This window comes from Ambystoma mexicanum, chromosome 1p (assembly GCF_040938575.1).
Source record: "Ambystoma mexicanum isolate Mex_15411 chromosome 1p, UKY_AmexF1_1, whole genome shotgun sequence".
Classification (NCBI taxonomy): Eukaryota; Metazoa; Chordata; class Amphibia; order Caudata; family Ambystomatidae; genus Ambystoma; species Ambystoma mexicanum.
The window spans coordinates 1,463,007,930-1,463,025,146 of record NC_090921.1 but is presented as its reverse complement, the minus strand read 5'-3'; the positions used below and the strand labels follow the sequence as shown (position 1 = coordinate 1,463,025,146).

At 48.4% G+C, this 17,217-nt stretch overlaps 1 protein-coding gene across 1 annotated transcript in view; it reads right to left on the bottom strand.

Moving 5' to 3' along the window:
• The window catches only part of SMG5 (SMG5 nonsense mediated mRNA decay factor), a 1,109,458-nt gene that overhangs the window by 992,288 nt on the left and 99,953 nt on the right, over positions 1-17,217 (bottom strand). Inside the window, exon 2 of the mRNA XM_069607113.1 lies at positions 10,685-10,783. Within this exon, the coding sequence (XP_069463214.1) occupies positions 10,685-10,783 (99 nt within the window). The remainder of the gene's footprint in view (positions 1-10,684; positions 10,784-17,217) is intronic.

Here is a 17,217-nt window from a genome sequence, read left to right as displayed (position 1 = left end):
ATGTCCACCTGAGACTCTTTCACAATGTCCACCTGAGACTCCCCCTCCAGTTCCGGCATACCAAAAAAACCTCAGGTTGGAACGACGTGCCCTATTTTCTAGGTCGTCCAGCTTGAGAGTGACCCTCTCCTCCCGCCTCTCAAGCTCTGCCAACCTCATGTCAAATTGCGTCTCAAACAGGTCTGCCGAGGACTGGTTGGCCTCCAACGCCAGAACTAGATCTTCTACAGCGTCAACCTTCTTATCCAAGGAGTCGAGGCGTTTGTTGACATCCACTCGAAAACCTCTTATCTCCTCCAGCAGGACCGCCATGTTGCGACTCACCGACAAGGCCTCTGACACCTCCGACTGAGCCCCTGCCTGCATGGTGGCCTCCTTCCCCTCCTCCACCTCCACTCTCTGAAACTTTTGCAAGGTCAGCGCCCAGTCCATTCAGGGGAGATCTAGAAGGCACCCCTAGCCAGCAATCGGCAATCCCCTGGGAGTCGCTGGGCCGGGGCCCACAGTCCGGCCCTGCTGGCCTCACCCCTTCTCTCACTCGGAGGCTCCACCAATGCAGTCCAGGCTCCTGGACCAGACGCTCCTGTGGCTTAGAACGCCCCCACCGCACACACCCGCGCTGCTGACTAGCACGGCACCTGTCGAAACAAAGTCTTCAGGGGGAGGACCAATCACCCTCTACAATCCTCCACTCGGAGCGGCCCCCGCGCTCCCTGAACCGGCTCAGGGACACGTGGACCCGGCTTGCCACTACTCCATTCACCACCGCGGCCCGGGATGAGCCTTCCGGCAGCACCTCAATGCCCCCCCCACAGTGCAGCAGGAGGGCACAACAAGCCCCACAGGCCCCCTACCCACTTCCAGAGCCAATCCTTCAGCCACGCCGCGGATGATGGGGCCACCGCGTCTCACCAGCCCCTCCACCAGGCGTCCGCTCCAGGGGGTATGTCACGTCGGAGCTCTCCTCCTGGCTCTGTAGTCCGCTCCCCCGCTCGCTACACTCAATCCCCAGAGGAGCGGGATGCCAGTCTTCTCCCCACAAACCCCCCGCTCTGCTGCGGAGTCAGTTCTCAAGGCCCCGGCCCCCTCTCCCACCGCCTTAACCAACCTTCAAATTGGCAGGGACAAGGGCTGCCAGTTGTCCGGACCCACACCGCTCGCCTCCCCTCAAACTCACTCTTCCGGGGGAGGGGGCGCACCGCCAGAAGAAACGCCACCAAGCTTCACCAACAGGGCCGCCAAACGCCCTTGAGCCTAGATCCAGTGTCGATGGGGGAACCCCAGCTCCGCACCTCCAGGGCCGCCGAAGTCTGCCCACAGCAGCCGCCCCTTCCAGGCTCAGTCACGGCGGCCGCGGCCGCAGTGCAGGAGCACGAGGTCAGGAGTAGATCACTCCAGCAGCTGGGCTGGCGAGGGATCAAGCGCCAGCTTCTCTCACCCCTCACCGAGCCACTGCCTCAACCAGACCGCGAGGGCCGGATCCCTTGAAGTGTTGTGCAGAAAAGCTCCGGACAGTCTCAGGGGAACGGAGGGGCCAACACAACCAACCATCTTCCCCTTTCTCCGGGGAGGTGTGGCCGCATCGGGAGAATCTGCGCACAGAAAGGCCAGAGACCCCTCCCCCACCGGGCCGAATCCTCAACCGCTGCAGCACTGCCGGCAGGAAACGATCCACACACAGCTTCCCCGGCCAGTGTAGTAAACTCCGTTCTCCGGTGTACCGGCTCCGCTAACGATCGGGATTGCACTCAAAGAGTGCCCGGGGGGTCCGCACAAAGCCTGGGGGGGTCGGAACTCCTATCCTGGGGGTTTAAGAGGGGCTCAGTCTCCTTTTTCCAACGCCCTGGGGAGGAGATCAACGGAGATACTTCAGCAAATCTCAACGCCCCCTGGTGGCTCCAATCAAGGATAATATTTTTGGCCTTCAGCGATTCATAATGTTCAACTACAAACACGTTCCAGAAGGATAGAGTTCCTTCTTCCAGAGGGTGGTTCCCTTCCCCTGGATTTCTGTTCACTGTGTTGTATGTTAACAAAATATCAGTTCCTTGAGTTGCTCTTGATCAACACAACTGGCAAACAAAACAACTTGGCTGCAAGTCTGTATCTTGGTATGATATGATAGGTTATTTATAACGCGCTTAATACCCAGAGGTTTCTAAGCACGGGCACGGGGAATGGAACCAGTGTTGCTCCATGTCGTCTTGCTTCCAAGGCGAGCATGTTGCCGCTGAGATATCCTCCAGAGAATAGGATACATGGGCTACTTCCTTGCCAGGTTTTCCCTCCTCTTCTCTTGTTCAACAATACAACTACAACACAAAACAACTTGGCTGTGAATTTGTATCTTGGTAGGATACCTGCCAGGTTTCCACTCCTCTTCGTTGATTTCACAGAGCCTTTTTGCTAGTCCTGATATATCCTTCTCAGGACCCCTTTAGGGGATGTATTTCTTATACACTTTTGAGTTTGTCCTTGCCTGGTGCGCTTCCCTACGAAGGCTTTCTTATATGAACACACTTGCAATTGACTGGTATACTCTCCTGCCAGGGCTTTTCTCATGTGGGCTCTGCACACACTTCCAAACTTGATGTACTCTTAGAATTGCTTTATCCGATATTGTATCTGCCTGGTATGCTATCCCGCCAGGGCTTTCCTTATACGTGCATTGCATACACTCAAAAACTTGAAAGTCTCATACTTTTGTTCCATTCATCCCTTTTAAAGAAATGCTCACTTGCACATTCTATTTTATGTACTTAAATTAGCTTCCTTAACAGTTATTCGGGTTTGGCATGACTGCCAATACACCCCGGTATTCCCAGTTTCCCTTGGGTGGACTCATTGGCACTTGGTGTACTCAGTTTCTCCAGTGACATTTGCTCAGCGTTTTCTTCTGTTTCGCTGTCTCTGTTCCTTAGCTTCTCTGCCTCTCGCGGTTACAGCTGGACTCTTCTTCGTTTTGGACTTCGGTAAAGCAAATGCTGCCTCAACACCTGTAAACGGCTAGGAGACCTGCGTCGGCTTCGGGCGTTCCCGCAACATGTTTTCTCTTGCAGTCAGCTTTCATCTTCCCCAAGCTAGTTGGCTGCATGGAACTCTGCGGCCACACGGTTTCTGTCCATACCAAGAGGAGCAACTTTCTCCCTCCAGCAGCGCGCCACAGTCAGCTGTGTCTGCTGTTTTGAATGCAAGTCCCTTTTTACACAACCCTGTAGGGACATAGGCCAGGAGATAGTGTTGCAAGGATAACAAGGTTTAATTGTACAGAATACAAAAATCAGCAAATAACTCTGCTGCTTGAGAGTGCTCTGGTTAATCGGAGGACAGGCAGAAACTTAAGCCATGTGGCGTCATATACAGTACACATGGGTACTACTGATCGGTAGTACAGTATGAATGGGCCTGCTCCATAGAGGATGCCAGGCTAATATTGGTTAGTTCTGTTGCCGATCAGGATCCACGTGGGTGAGCTGGGGTCATGTCAGTCTTGGGTGAAGGTCAGGTTGCATGTATAACATATTGTTTCAAATAAACACCCCAAGCTCTCTGTTCCATCATTGTGGCATGCACCTGGGTGGCACAGAAACTGGTGCCAGGGGGAAGGGAGGATAAAATAGTCATGCTGACCCACACATTCAGGGCTTCGTGGATACCGCACTTCCCGCACTCAACGTCTCCACCCTGAGTTTGATATTTCAATCATCCCTCCCTCTAACTCTTGTTACAAAGGCTGCATTTTATGCTAGGAGAAATACAGTTGTGCAGGCTTAGATCTTTTATGGGCACTTGATTTGTGTTGGGACGGGAGGGTCACTTGCTTATGGAACACAAAGTTGTGGGGGTTGGGTCAGTGGTGTGGGGCTGACTCTGGACCAGTGGACTGGCTGGGTGGGGGTTAGAGGCCTATTGGCAGTTTAGTGGAGATGAATGGATGTTCAGCAGAACCTGAAGTTGTCTCGCGCTCTTGCAGGGGACATTCCTCTGAAAAATACTAAACATTTGCAGTGATGGAACAGAGAGCTTGGGGTGTTGCAACATACTCAACAGTGAAGGGGCAGGAGGGTTGGGGGGATGGAGGGGATGGGGGAGGGTTCATGGAGTTTGGCGGGTGCAGCGCGATCATACAGGCCTGTGCTTTTTGGCCTACTACAAAATAGGAGTATAATTCTGTGTCTTTTCTAGTGCTGCGCATTTACTGTTGGCGCTATACTACTTATATATGGTGTTTAATCTTGCAGTTTTCTCCCACCTTATATACTACATTACTTCATACGGTGTTCGCATCACCTGAAAGCGCCTGGAGATACCAATTTCCATCCCAACATTCCCACCTTTTATTACTTCTACAGTAATAACTAATTCTCCTACCCCATATTTCTGCTAATTTGCACGCCTTTCTGCTTCGTCCCATGTTGCTGTTACCTTAATTGGCATGCACACTACACACGTGTCAAACATTCCCCTGGTTGTGTAGATTGTTCAGGTGTACACGTCATGTAGCTGAACCCTACATCACCCGCAAGATCCACCCATACTTCCTTATAGTTTTCAGGGTCAGGGGGAGGAACAATGGTTGTGTGGTATAAGTTATCAACTATATCTCTCCAATAGTAATTGGGAGCATGTGGTTAACTGGGCAGTCATTTTGCTCAGTTTGTATCACAAGGTACCTTAGTATTCCAAATAGTAACCATCGCTGCGCTATTAGGCACAGCTTTGGCACAACACCTGACGAGACCCCAACTGGCACGTGCAGAAGATCACCAAGAAGACCACGATCATGGGGACCAACATCTTCACCTCTGTTCCAAGCCATGATGGGACCCAGCTGAAGGCCATGGTGAACCAGTCTTCTTGGACCCCAGCTTCGTTTTTTCATTTTCACCCCCAGTTCATGTACTGCTAGCATTACGTACAGCTGCAATTACGTACGACAATGTCCCATTTTCAGCGTCTTCAGAAGGTTTGAATGAGCAACATGAACTCCAGATCTTTTTGCAAACACCTCCTTCCAAGGCTGTCAGGAGATCCATTGCATAGTGGTTCTGCATTGTCATTAGTCTGAGGGCCCTTAGTTCCACTTTTATGACATTGAACCCTTGCTTAGTATAGTTAGCCAGCGGGATCAGCTCCCATCGCACTATTTGGAGACATTTTGCATTGGCCCGTGTCTGTATGCTGGGTACTAGAGATGCAAAAATAATTCTCTGCTCAATTATAGAGCTTATATTCAACAAGTATTTGCGCAAGCAGTTTGGACTAGTCGTTGGATATGTAATTTGAGGCTCTTCTTCGGAGCTGGTCAAAGGGCCCCTTCTCAGGGAGGATGCTAAAGTTTGGTGGTGGCATTGTTCGTGCTTCTACTGTTGGGAACAGTGGGAGCTTCGAGTAGGAGTTGCCCCCTTCAAGTGCTCTTCTGGTACCATTAACAGGGCAGAGCGCAGCGTTGCTAGAGAATAGTAAACACTCCAAGAAGGCAGGAGGTACAAGTGTGCTTGCTGACCGCAGATCCAGTAATAAGCCATCAGCACGGCAGTACTCTTGAGGTCGGGTACTATGACAGTTCAGTTACATTGTTAGTGTGACCCAACAGAAACTGTTCCTTCACTGAAAAAATAAAGTTCATATGATTTCGGTTGGTGCACCTTTACTGGTCTCTCGAGGGCAGCAATCCATGTTAGTTTGGTGATGTGCTCTGCCCAGGTATGTGTGCATGTCTGCTCCACGAGTGTTGCAATTTTCTCAGATCACCCTAAAAGTCCTTCGGCCATATACGCATGTGTTTCTTGCCACTCGTTGACATATCTCGCCCCTTCGATTACCAGATGTGGTTCCTTCAGACAGTTGGGGTTATTAGAACTGGTTTTGCATTTTCAGGTGTCAGTATCGATGTGTTCTTGATGAACGTTGCGTGACTGGAAAGGGTTTTTGATCCTACATAACGCAAGATGAATTAGGCATTGGGTCTCTATCATGGGCACTTCTTGCAGAACTAAGACCTTAGCCATCCCAGATGCTTGCCGTATTAAGGAACAGACGTATCAACTCTCATTGGTCATTCGACTTCTCACTGCACTCATGTCTGAGTACCAACTGTTCAAGTGTTCAGGCTGACTAATATCTTCCACTGCATCTAATCCTAAACAATGTCATGCATCAGATTTGCACTGGCGCACTTGTCTTGTTTCTCCCATCACGTATTGCGTGCCTTTTCACTCTTGTAGGTCTGTTGCTAGACATATTTACATTACTGCTCCCGTTACACAAGGAGTTTTTACACATATGGCATTTGGAATATTTTACTATTACATACAGTGTTTTGGGAGCTGCTGCCATTTGTGACCGTCTCATTATTGGTTGATCCGATGATCATTACAGTGGTTGGATCTGATCGGAAATATTGAATGGTACACTTTAATTCGTTCTTTCATACGTGTTAAGGCTTGTGCTGGAACTTAGCACTAACAGGAGAGGACGTAGGGGCTAGGATGGATTCAACTACCTAGGGACGAGCTTAGCAGTAGTGGGAGGTATTTCAGGGTACATTGGAAGGAACTATAGCAACATTAAAATATACTTTGTTACCATTTAGAAGTGATCCTGTGGCATTGAAAGGTGTACTCATATTCCCCTCCCCCTTCTTTTAGATGGCCAGCCCAGATAAAAGACGTTCCCCAATAAATTCCCAATGCAAACATTACAGTAAACAAAATGGCTGTAAAATGAAGACAATCCTAACTATACAACCTAGTACTACCAATGCTATTTCCATTATAAGAATCAGTGGTGTCATCTCCATCTTTGCTGTACCTGCAGAATTTGGGAAAAAACAGGGAATGGGAGGGTGAAAAAAAAAAGGTAAGGGGTGGGGAGGAGAAAGAGAACGAAAGATTTCATTCACGCAGCTGATGCTGTACCAGCAATGCATGTTTTCTTACTCTTTACACATGCACTTAATATAGTTAGCAAGGAGCTATGCGAGTTGAGGTAGTATCGTTTACTTGATTTTGGATACCTTGCGTTACGGCCAGTGGGGCCCTGCGAACATCTGAGGTGTATCGAATATCTCAACCACTTCAACTTTACTGCGAGGGGGTGGAAAACATGACCTTGTAGGGTCCATGGAACCTGGGGTTGTTACATTTGCGCACAGAGCTTATGACAAACCATTTCCACTGGCAACAATGGTTGTGCAGGGGTGGTGTCAGCTTGTGCGGTAGTTGTTTGTGCTTCTTCTGCATGTGGCGGAGCAGTTTGTTTTGCGATACACCTTATCGCAAGTGTCAGCTGGGACAAGTATTGTTTAAACTCTTCTCCTAGTATTGCTACTGCTCTATGAGCACCTGATGCGCTCCTGCCAGGTGATAGGGGTGTTGGCATACGCCTGCCAGTCACTATTTCATGAGGGGATAGGTGGTGGTCCTTACTGGGTTTGTGTGCACAGATGGAACAGGGGCATGCAATACACCCAATTCTTTTTAAGGGTGTTGCATAGCTTGGACAGTGTGCTTTTAAGGAGGCAGTTGATCCTCTCCACCACCCCATTTGCTTTTAGGTGGTAAATTGAGCACACAGTGTTTAATTCCTAACAGGGTAGTTATTTACTTGAAGTTTGTTAAAAAAAAGTGGGTAGCATTATCTGACCTTAAGACGTCACACTCCGCAGCGGGGGGAAGATCTCTGACAAGGAATTTCACAGCACACTTGGCATCTGGGTGGGCACATGGGCCAGCCTCAACCCATCTGGGGAATGGACACCACTACAATTAGATATTGTGCCCCGTCGTATTGTTCCCCCATGTCTGCATAATCAATGTGCAGCTCACGGAATAGGCCGACATGGCGGCGCAATGTTCCTCAGTGTTTGCAGTGTTATGCCTGTACTAAATACTTTACACGTTGTGCATTGGACCACCATCGTTGCTATGTGGCCCTGTAGATTTGGGACAAACCAATTTTCCTGAATGTCTGCTGCATGTTGTTTAGAACTATGGGACGGGAAATGCAATTGCTTGAATGCTGTATGCAATAATTCCATGGCCATTACTACTTTCTCTATGCTCTGCTGTCTCCATAAGTAGGTGAGGGTCATTGCATGCACCAATGTTTGAGCCATAAATGCTGTTCTTCTGGGGGTGCCCTATGCTGCAGTTCAATGATTTGTGCAATAGGGAGACACGTTTATGCATCTGTGTCTGGCCTGGTGTTTGGTGTGGTCACAACATAGTCTGCTGATGTTGGTATGTTTATGTTTATTGAGTTTATATAGCGCTTTACTCCAAAGCGCTTTACAGCTTGGTAATGAGAGGTATGCTGCAGCCATTGCTGGTGCATCAGCAGCTGTGTTTCCCAGTGAGATTTTGTCTGTGTTGTATGCATGTGCTGCGCATTTGACAACTGCCACCACAGAGGGCTCGACGGAAATCAATGTGTTAAGCAGGCCAGCGCGCTATACTGGTGAGCCATCCGCTCTTCTGCGCCTTCCTTCTCCAGCATGACAGACCTGCATGCACGGTGGTGGCGACGTAGGCAGAGTCTGAATAGATGGTAACAGCACCCCTTAGAGGCCTGCAGTGCTTCTATGAGTGCTACTAGTTCAGCTGCTTGTCCAGAATAATGCACGGGTAGTCTTTTCATGATCAGAGTTTCATATTCTCCCTCTTCCAGGCATAGCACTGCTACTCCAACATGTCTTTCACCAGTTCCTTGATCAATTGATGCTGATCTGTCAATGAAGAGTACTTCTGCCTTTGGCTTTGGGGATAGCATTGGCTTTCCTTTCATATAATGCATTTGGTGCACAATCATGCTGCTGTCGGTCTTCAGCCGTGCATGGCTGAGTGAGAAATGTGGCAGGGTTTATAGTCTTGCGCCTTACGACATGGATGCGAGGGCTAGACAGTATCTCATATGCTGATGCTCTTTGTGTTGCGAGTGTGGACTGTCAATAGCAAAAGCTGCAGCAGCAAGAGCTTGTTTGTAGGCAAACTGTCCCTGCATGACAGGATAGAGTGTGTCACTGTAATAGGCTAGTGGTTTATGACATATTGTGCTATTGTACCGCCGTCATGCTTGTGCAGTTTAAGTGGGAGAAAATGTAAAATTCCTGTGTGTAATCTGGGGTGGCAAGGACAGGTGCTGTTGAAATTACTGGTAATTGAAACTGCTCATCTCTGGGGTCCACTCAATTTTGTGGCTCTCCTTTTGGGCCTCCGTAAACCCTTGTAAGAGTGGTCTGGTGTATTACTGCGTAATCCAAGAGCCATGCACTGCAATAGTTGCAGAACCCTAGAAACCTTCTCAAGTCTTTCACGGAAAGGTTCAAGGGGCGACACGTACTGTTGCTGCCCTGTCAAGAATTATTCTTTTTCCATCTTTGGAAATGAGCTGCCCTAAGCAAAGCACTTACAATATTGGAGTTTTGCCTTATCCACCTTGTACCCTTTTCTTGGTAGTGAAGCGTGAGTAGTAGTAGAAGTGAATAGAGGAAGTGGTAGTAGTAAAGGGAGTAGTGTAGTAGGGGTGGGAGTGAGATGTGGTAATAGCAGATAGTGGTAGTAGAGGGTGGTAGAGAGGGGAGAAGCTGTAGTAATAGAGAGGTGGTGGTTAGCAGTAGAGGGGTAATAGTGAGAGGCGGTAGTACCGAGATGTAGTAGTAGATATGGGGTAGTAGTCAGAGTGTTATGTTATATATTTTTATAAAGTGTGCTGTCGCTGAGGGCATCATGGCGCTGAAGGTTAAACCAGACTGGGGCTGCCTAGAATAGATGAGTTTTCAATAAGCAGCGGAATACGAAGTGGTCTTCTGTAGTTCGAAGGGAAAAGGGAAGAGCATTACATAATGTGGCCGCTACGATGGAGAACGAGCAGCCACCCATACGTCTGCATCTGGGATGGTTCCCAGAAGGTAAGCATCAGACGAGCAGAGGGAATGGCTAGGCACATACGTAAAAGGTCTCCTGTACATCCGTAGAGTGTTAGTGGGCTAAGGAGGTGGGGTAGAAAGGAGGGAGAAAGTAATATAGGAGGAAGTTGTGTGGAATGAGGGAGAGTGCCAAGTAACATCAAAATGTGGAGGTAGGAAGTCAGAGTGTAACATCAGAGGGACAACAGAGTCATGGGGAGGAGACCATCTTGGGACTCTGTGCAGATGAGGGTCAGGAGAGACTGTACACAAGTGATGAGTCGGTTGAATGAGGCACCATCCCAAATGCCTTTCGAACACTAAGCAAGATTATGTCAGGAAGAATTAGAAGACCCCTAGGGAGTTAGGTAGCCATCGACTCAGGGAAACCCTAGAGGCCCTAAGCCAGTAAAACGACATGCGTCATCGAACCTACAATTAACCCCACTAAGGACCCCATGGCTAAGGTGGCGTGATACGTCAGAACAGTGGAGCGAGATGGTCGGCCTCAGTGACAAATTCCTCAAGATCTGTTTGACCCTATAATTTTAAACATTATCCAACAGCCATTCCGTCTGTATTGTTTCAAGAATAAACACCCTTGGACTGACAAGTGTCAGAGTGGTTATTTGTGGCAGAGACCCCTTCACAATATTAAACAGGTTCCTAATTAAATGCTGAAATCTGAACTTTAGGTTATTAGAAAGACAGAAGATTGAACAAAAACAAAAAAATCACACGAAACAAAAGCATGAATACAATGTTTTCCAGACTTACTTGTTTCTCAGACTGATGTTGTCAGGTTTGAACACCTCTTGGTAGGCCGTTTTGTTACAAAGGATTATATCCAGTCTGTGCACAGCTTCTACAACAGCCCTGCCAAAGATTAAAGCAAAAAAAAAAAAAACATTTTTGAGCAAGGAAGAAACTAATCTTGCATAATATCCCACCGTTCAACCTTGCAGAGTTCTCACTGATGGGTGTAAATATTCAAGTTGCAAGCTGAGAGACAGAGAGACAGAGAGACAGAGAGACAGAGAGACAGAGAGACAGAGAGACAGAGAGACAGAGAGACAGAGAGACAGAGAGACAGAGAGACAGAGAGACAGAGAGGCAGAGAGGCAGAGAGGCAGAGAGGCAGAGAGGCAGAGAGGCAGAGAGGCAGAGAGGCAGAGAGGCAGAGAGGCAGAGAGGCAGAGAGGCAGAGAGGCAGAGAGGCAGAGAGGCAGAGAGGCAGAGATAGCACAGCATTATTTACTCGCCAAGAGTCAAATATCACTAGCTAATGCCTAGTGCACATTTTGCACTCTGCCTCACTTTATTAGGGTACCTTGCAGCAACTTCTATTGGCCAGAGGAAACAGCAACCAAGTTAGACACTATATTCTCACTCTGCTGTTAGTGGTAAATACACACGACATTCAAATTTGAGAGGTTCATGAGATTCAATGGTTTCTCAATACACACTAGAGCAGTGCTACGGTAAAGGTATGGGTACATGGTAACCTTTCAAAGAAATAAAACCTCAGAATATGCTGAGATGCACACTTGCATAACATGCCATGATGCTAGTCAGCAGTGCAGTTTTCCTCACCTCATCCTTACCTCCATTTACACGACATGCAAGAGCCATGGACATCACCCAATCTAGTCACTGGCTCCATAGTAATTCTCGCCAGCCTCTGGCAATTGCACTCCTCACTGCAGGGGTTTTCCGGTCTCCCAGCCACACCACTATCTCTGTTCTAGTCTGTGCCTGACCACCAAAGTACAATGAATAGACCGATAGAGAGGGTGTTGTGTTTTAAGGGCATCACTCCTCAGAGCCATAAGGGCCCAGCTGAGATCTGGTGCGCTAAATCCTCTTGTTTCAGCTTTATTTGCTTTTGTGGGCTTTGTAAGAAGATCCAATTAAATACTACAGCTAAGTCAATGCCTAGTCTGGGGTACGGAATGGAAACCCTTATTGATATATTTTTATGTCCAGTTCATAAGTCCTGGATGACTACCCCTATATAACACCCCTCTCTTAGAATCCCCCTGACCCCACTGAGCCAAGAAATAGTCCTGTTTTGCAAGTTTAAAAGGTTTATTTGAGAAAAATTAAACAAAATATATATATCACACTTTTATGATAAATAATAATTAATATGATACTTAAGAACATGAGCAGTGATCAACAATGAATAATGTCCTACTAGTAAACTGATTTGGTTACTCAGGAGTAGTATAAAGGATGAGGTAGCACACTTGGGAATAGGAAGAGAAGAATAAGGTGGTAGAGAATGCTTTATATAAGTTCAGATGGATGCAATGTTGAATGAAAATGCCGTACAGAAAATACTCAATATGATTTCAACAAAACAATGTAATCACTTTTCTCTGGCAATTCACTCCGCCCCCCTTTATGCAATGCAAGGAAATGGAAGGAAAGCACACAGTTCTCAGAAATGCAATCAAATGTAATTCAGTTCACCCCAGCAAGCTTAGAGAAAACAGGTATGAGTTTGAAATACAGGCAAAAGTGCTTTGAGAGGTGGCAATGAAGTGAGGAATATGCTAAAAATGGTTTTAATTCCCTTTAGGAGGTTCAGGGTGAGTGATAGCTACTTTATATGAGTTCAGGATCACTTTAACAATGCTCTAGGAGGAACTAGCAGGTTAAACAAGTTTTTGGCAAAGTAAAGCAAGGAAGCTGCCGCTTTTCACACGTGAGAGAAAACAGCTGAAATCACAAATCGCGGCAAAATTCACGAATGCGTGAATCGCGATTGCGGCAAAAGTATAAGGAGTAGCAAGTCGGTTCTAGGTTCGTTGAAAAGCTAAGATTCTAAGCTTTCAGAGGAAAGTTTCTAGCCCAAACGGTTCCCGAGGTATGAGCGATTTTGTAAAGGTTGTTTTTCGGATTTAAAGTTAAAAGCTCAGAGTGGCAAGTGACAGCTTTACAGCTGCAGAAATTACAAATGACAGCTATGCAGCTTTGCAAATGGCAGGTGACAGTTAGAAGGCAGTTCTACTTAGGTTAAATATTTAGATTAGATTATTTTACACTAAGAGCTTATTCCTGTCACAATCTGATCTAAGTACTCACAAAATGTTTTGGAAGATTTGGACCTCATCACGGATCTGTCAGGTTAGCGGCACTGGTCTCGCCCCGGACGGTCTCTGTGCACAGCGTCTGGTCTCTGCTCTGCTGGTCTGACACTGCTCCTGGCCCGGCTCCTGGATCTCTGGGTACAGTGTCTGTGCACAGTTCCTGGATCTTTCTGCACAGCTTTCTCTGGACACAGCGCTGATCTGCACGGCTCCTGGATGCTGCTACCGCTGTTAGGTTTGCTGGATGCTGAGGCCTGCTGAGAAGAGTTCTCAGTTTGTGGGTTTAGGCCCTTGCTTTGAGTTCTGAATCAAGTTCTTTGGAGTTTTAAAGTCTAAGTGTTGGATCTGGTATCTTCTGGATGTTGTGTGGTCCGGTAGAGCGCGTTGCAGCAACTGGATTTGAATCTCCTCTCTAGCTTCCAGTGGCTCTTTTTATGTCTTTTGAAAGTGGGTGTGTGTGCAGCATCACTAGCCAGCCCCTCTCTCAACTGCCCATTGGTCAAGCTTTCCGCACTGCTTTGATTGGGAGAAGGAAATGTGTGTCATGGTGATGCTGTTTTATGGTCTGCAGAAAGGATACTCCCCTGTCAAATTGCACACAAATCTATATTTGACCCAAATACATATTTACACAGGTACACATTTGTTTAAAATTACATGCACCCATCACATATCACATGAGGTATACTCTGTTCAAACTCTGCTCTTCCTGGGGGCTTGCATCCAGAAATGGCAACATTTTGTGCTTTTTAGTGGGTTTTGCAACATCGGATTTTTCTCCAGATTTATACACATATACACAGGCTGTCCATACCTACTCCAGTAAATTCCCATATCTCTAGCTTAAACACAGAGTATGTGGTGTCAATAAATAGCGGGGCTTTACCCCAGAACATCACACAAATTCCCAACGCGTCTTAAAACGTGCACAGAAAAATCACAAGAATTATGGAATCATTTAAATAATTTTGACAAGTCCGCACTGTGAGTTATACATCTTTCTTAGAATCATATTCTGGCCATCAGGGGTGTGTCCTTTCAGGTCACATGGTGTAGAAACCAGTTTATCCAGTTTCTGCCAAGCTCAGAGACCCTGCCCCTCCCAGCATCTGCCAAGAGGAAGCTATTTTACGCCCCCCCCCCCCAATAAACCATCTGCCTGAGTCAAGGAAGGGCTTTGTTCAACCTCCTGCAGTCTGTAGGTGCTCCAACCCTAATCCAATTATCAGAGAGATGGCATATCCTTTTAGTGTGGGCAGCAGAAGGCAGCTAGGCCTGGGAACGCATTTGTTGGGCAAGCCCCCACTCCTGTCGGGGGTAGCTGTCTGGCAGAATTCCAGTTTCCATAGCCAGGTTTCAGCTAAAATGTCACTTTTTGTTCCCCAGTTTAAGTCGAGACAATTTTTACATATGCAGCTAGAACACTAATTCTAAGTTCTAAACTATGACATTTCAACAGTGACAGACTATGTGACACTCAAAAGTAGGTCACTCAGTTAATTTAAACATTCTCGATTTTTGGTAGTTTTAAATCCAGTTTCAGTTAGGCTGCTGCAGACCTGCAGAGCTCAGCCAGTCTTGTTATGAACATTGTTTTGGGGCTCTTCAACTTCCCAGATTTTGTATGCACACATACTTCATTCTGCCAGATGTCTGCTGGTGTTCAGTGAGATTTTTGGATATGTTGCAATGTTTGAAATAGGCATTTTGAGCCGGCATTCAGGGAAACAAAAGGTGATTTTAAAGTGTGGTTTTTCCTTTGGCACACATTTCACTCATGGCACCCCGGCCCATCCTGCTCGCACTGGGTGGGTGGCAAGTTAGGCAACCATTTTAGTGTGCACAAACTGCGTGGTTCTCCTGGATTTGGGCCCACATGTGGGCTTTTTGGCCATCTTGGATTTTCTAAGCCCACAGCACCAAATGTTGCAGCATGATAGCTCTAACGTGGTTCAGGACACCCAACAGCTTGCACACACTGCAGTGCCTCAAGCACATGGAAGCTAATGCAAGGCTGCATGTTAATTCTGTATATAACAAAACAAATGAAAATAAGAGTAAAAAATATGTATTTTATTTATTGGGCATTTGTAAGGCGCTTACAACAAGAAATATTCAGGGTAATTCATAGATTTCAGCGCAGAGGCAGCGCACGCGAGCTGCGCAGAGAGCTAGTGTGCGCGAGCCGTGCGCCAGCCGTGCGCCAAACAGCATTCTGGCGCACTGCGTATTCATGGAATATCCAAGCTATTTTGAGCACTGGCACAGAGAACATCCCGCAGCGCCAGTTACTCCCCCAAGAACGCCCCTTGCACAAGGATAAGGCATTGAAATCCCCAATGCAGCCCAAAGGGCCGCGCTAACCCTGCACCAGTTCACAGGGCTGGGACAGTGCATTTGGGGGGTGTGCGGGTAGATTCATACGCGATAGGCCTTGGGGAGCGGGGTACGTGTATTCCGAGGGGTGCGCGTGAAGAATCACACGCGATAGGCCTTGTGCGAGCGGGGTATGTGTATTTCGGGGGTGCGCGTGGAGAATCACACGCGATAGGCTTTGTGCGAGCGGGGTATGTGTATTTCGGGGGTGCGCGTGGAGAATCACACGCGATAGGCTTTGGGGAGCAGGGTACATGTATTCTGAGGTGTGTGCTTGAAGAATCACACGCGATAGGCCTTGTGAGCGCGGGGTACGTGTAGCTTGGGGTGCGCAGGAAGTTTCACACGCGATTTGCCAGTGTGTGACCTCCCAGGTGTGCCCTCTCCCCCCCTCCGCAGGACCTGCAGGCAGCCCATACAAGGGACTACCCTGCACCCCTGGCCATGCCCCGCAGGCGGCACATCCACCTAGCCCATGCCCCCCAGCCAGCCCACATGTCACCATGCACCAGTAAGCACCGACTCATGTCCCCCTGCACCCCCACCCACCAAGCATTGACGGGCACCTGCCAGCAGGCCCCGACTGATGTCCCCACCCCCCCCCCCCCCCAACACGTCATCATGATCCACAATCATGGGCCTTATGGCCCCCCCCAAATCCCACTGCACGCCACCCCTGTGCAAAGACCCAAACAAGTATCCCATCCCCCCCCCCCACAATGAAATGCCCATTACATGATACAACCCAAATGGCAAGTATGTACATCAACACATGTCTGAGACACACACACACACACACACACAAAATGGGTGCCGGCGATTGTGAAAACCTACATCGTGACATGCATGAAACCAATGAGAGAATAACACACAAAGTAATAAACCAAAATGTATATGTATTTAACGCACAAAGAATGTAAAATGAAACCTACCAAAAAAACTACCTAATGAAGAACTATATACAAAAAGGTGGGGCATAGTCCAAGCACCCCAAATGAATGAAAAAGATGAAGGAAACCTAAAACTACGAACTATATACAATGGAGGCGGACAAGTCCTACGGCTCACTTTTGGATTTCCCGGGCCAGGGCATTATCGAACTCCTGGTCCATGTCCTGGAGGCGGGCCTGTTCCATGGCCCCGAGGTTTCGCAGGGACGATGCCATGTCCACCTCCAACTCCCTGCAAATTGCCTCGAGGCACTCGGCCCGCCTCAGCGCCCTGCGCATGGAGTTCTCCGCCCTGACCATAGTGAGCTGTGCCTCTTCTGCCCGCATCTATGTGCTGGCCCAACCGCTGCCACACGGAAGACACTCCCATTCCGCATTCCGGGGTCCACCTGCCCTCCGGCCGATGCCTGCCACTCTGATGTTGATGGCCCCGAGCCATCATCGCTCCCACCTTGTGCCTGCTGCTGCTGTGCCTGTGCCCTGCTTCTTGCTGTCTGCACGTCCTCCTCCGGCTGGGGTGCAGTTGTTGGGATGGCCACCCCTGCTGGACGTCCGACTCCCAACTGTGGCAGAGAGGTGTCCACCAGCCTGGCCGGTGGGTCAGAGGCAGCTCCACAGGGTACTCAGGTGATACATGGGCCGGAAGATGGCACGGAGGATGACTGGCGCATAGGGGGTTCAGGTGAAGAGGGGGTTGGAAGAAGGTCCAGCACACGGAGGAATCCAGCACTGGTGACCCGCCCTAGTAGGTCAATGCGGTCAAAGAGGCATCGAGATGACGTGCAGTGTCTTCACGAAAACACTGCAGGTCAGCTCGCATGCCCGTTGACGCAACGCTATCCCAGCCAGGACAGGCTCAACCCGATCCCGGATTGCCACATCTGCAGGG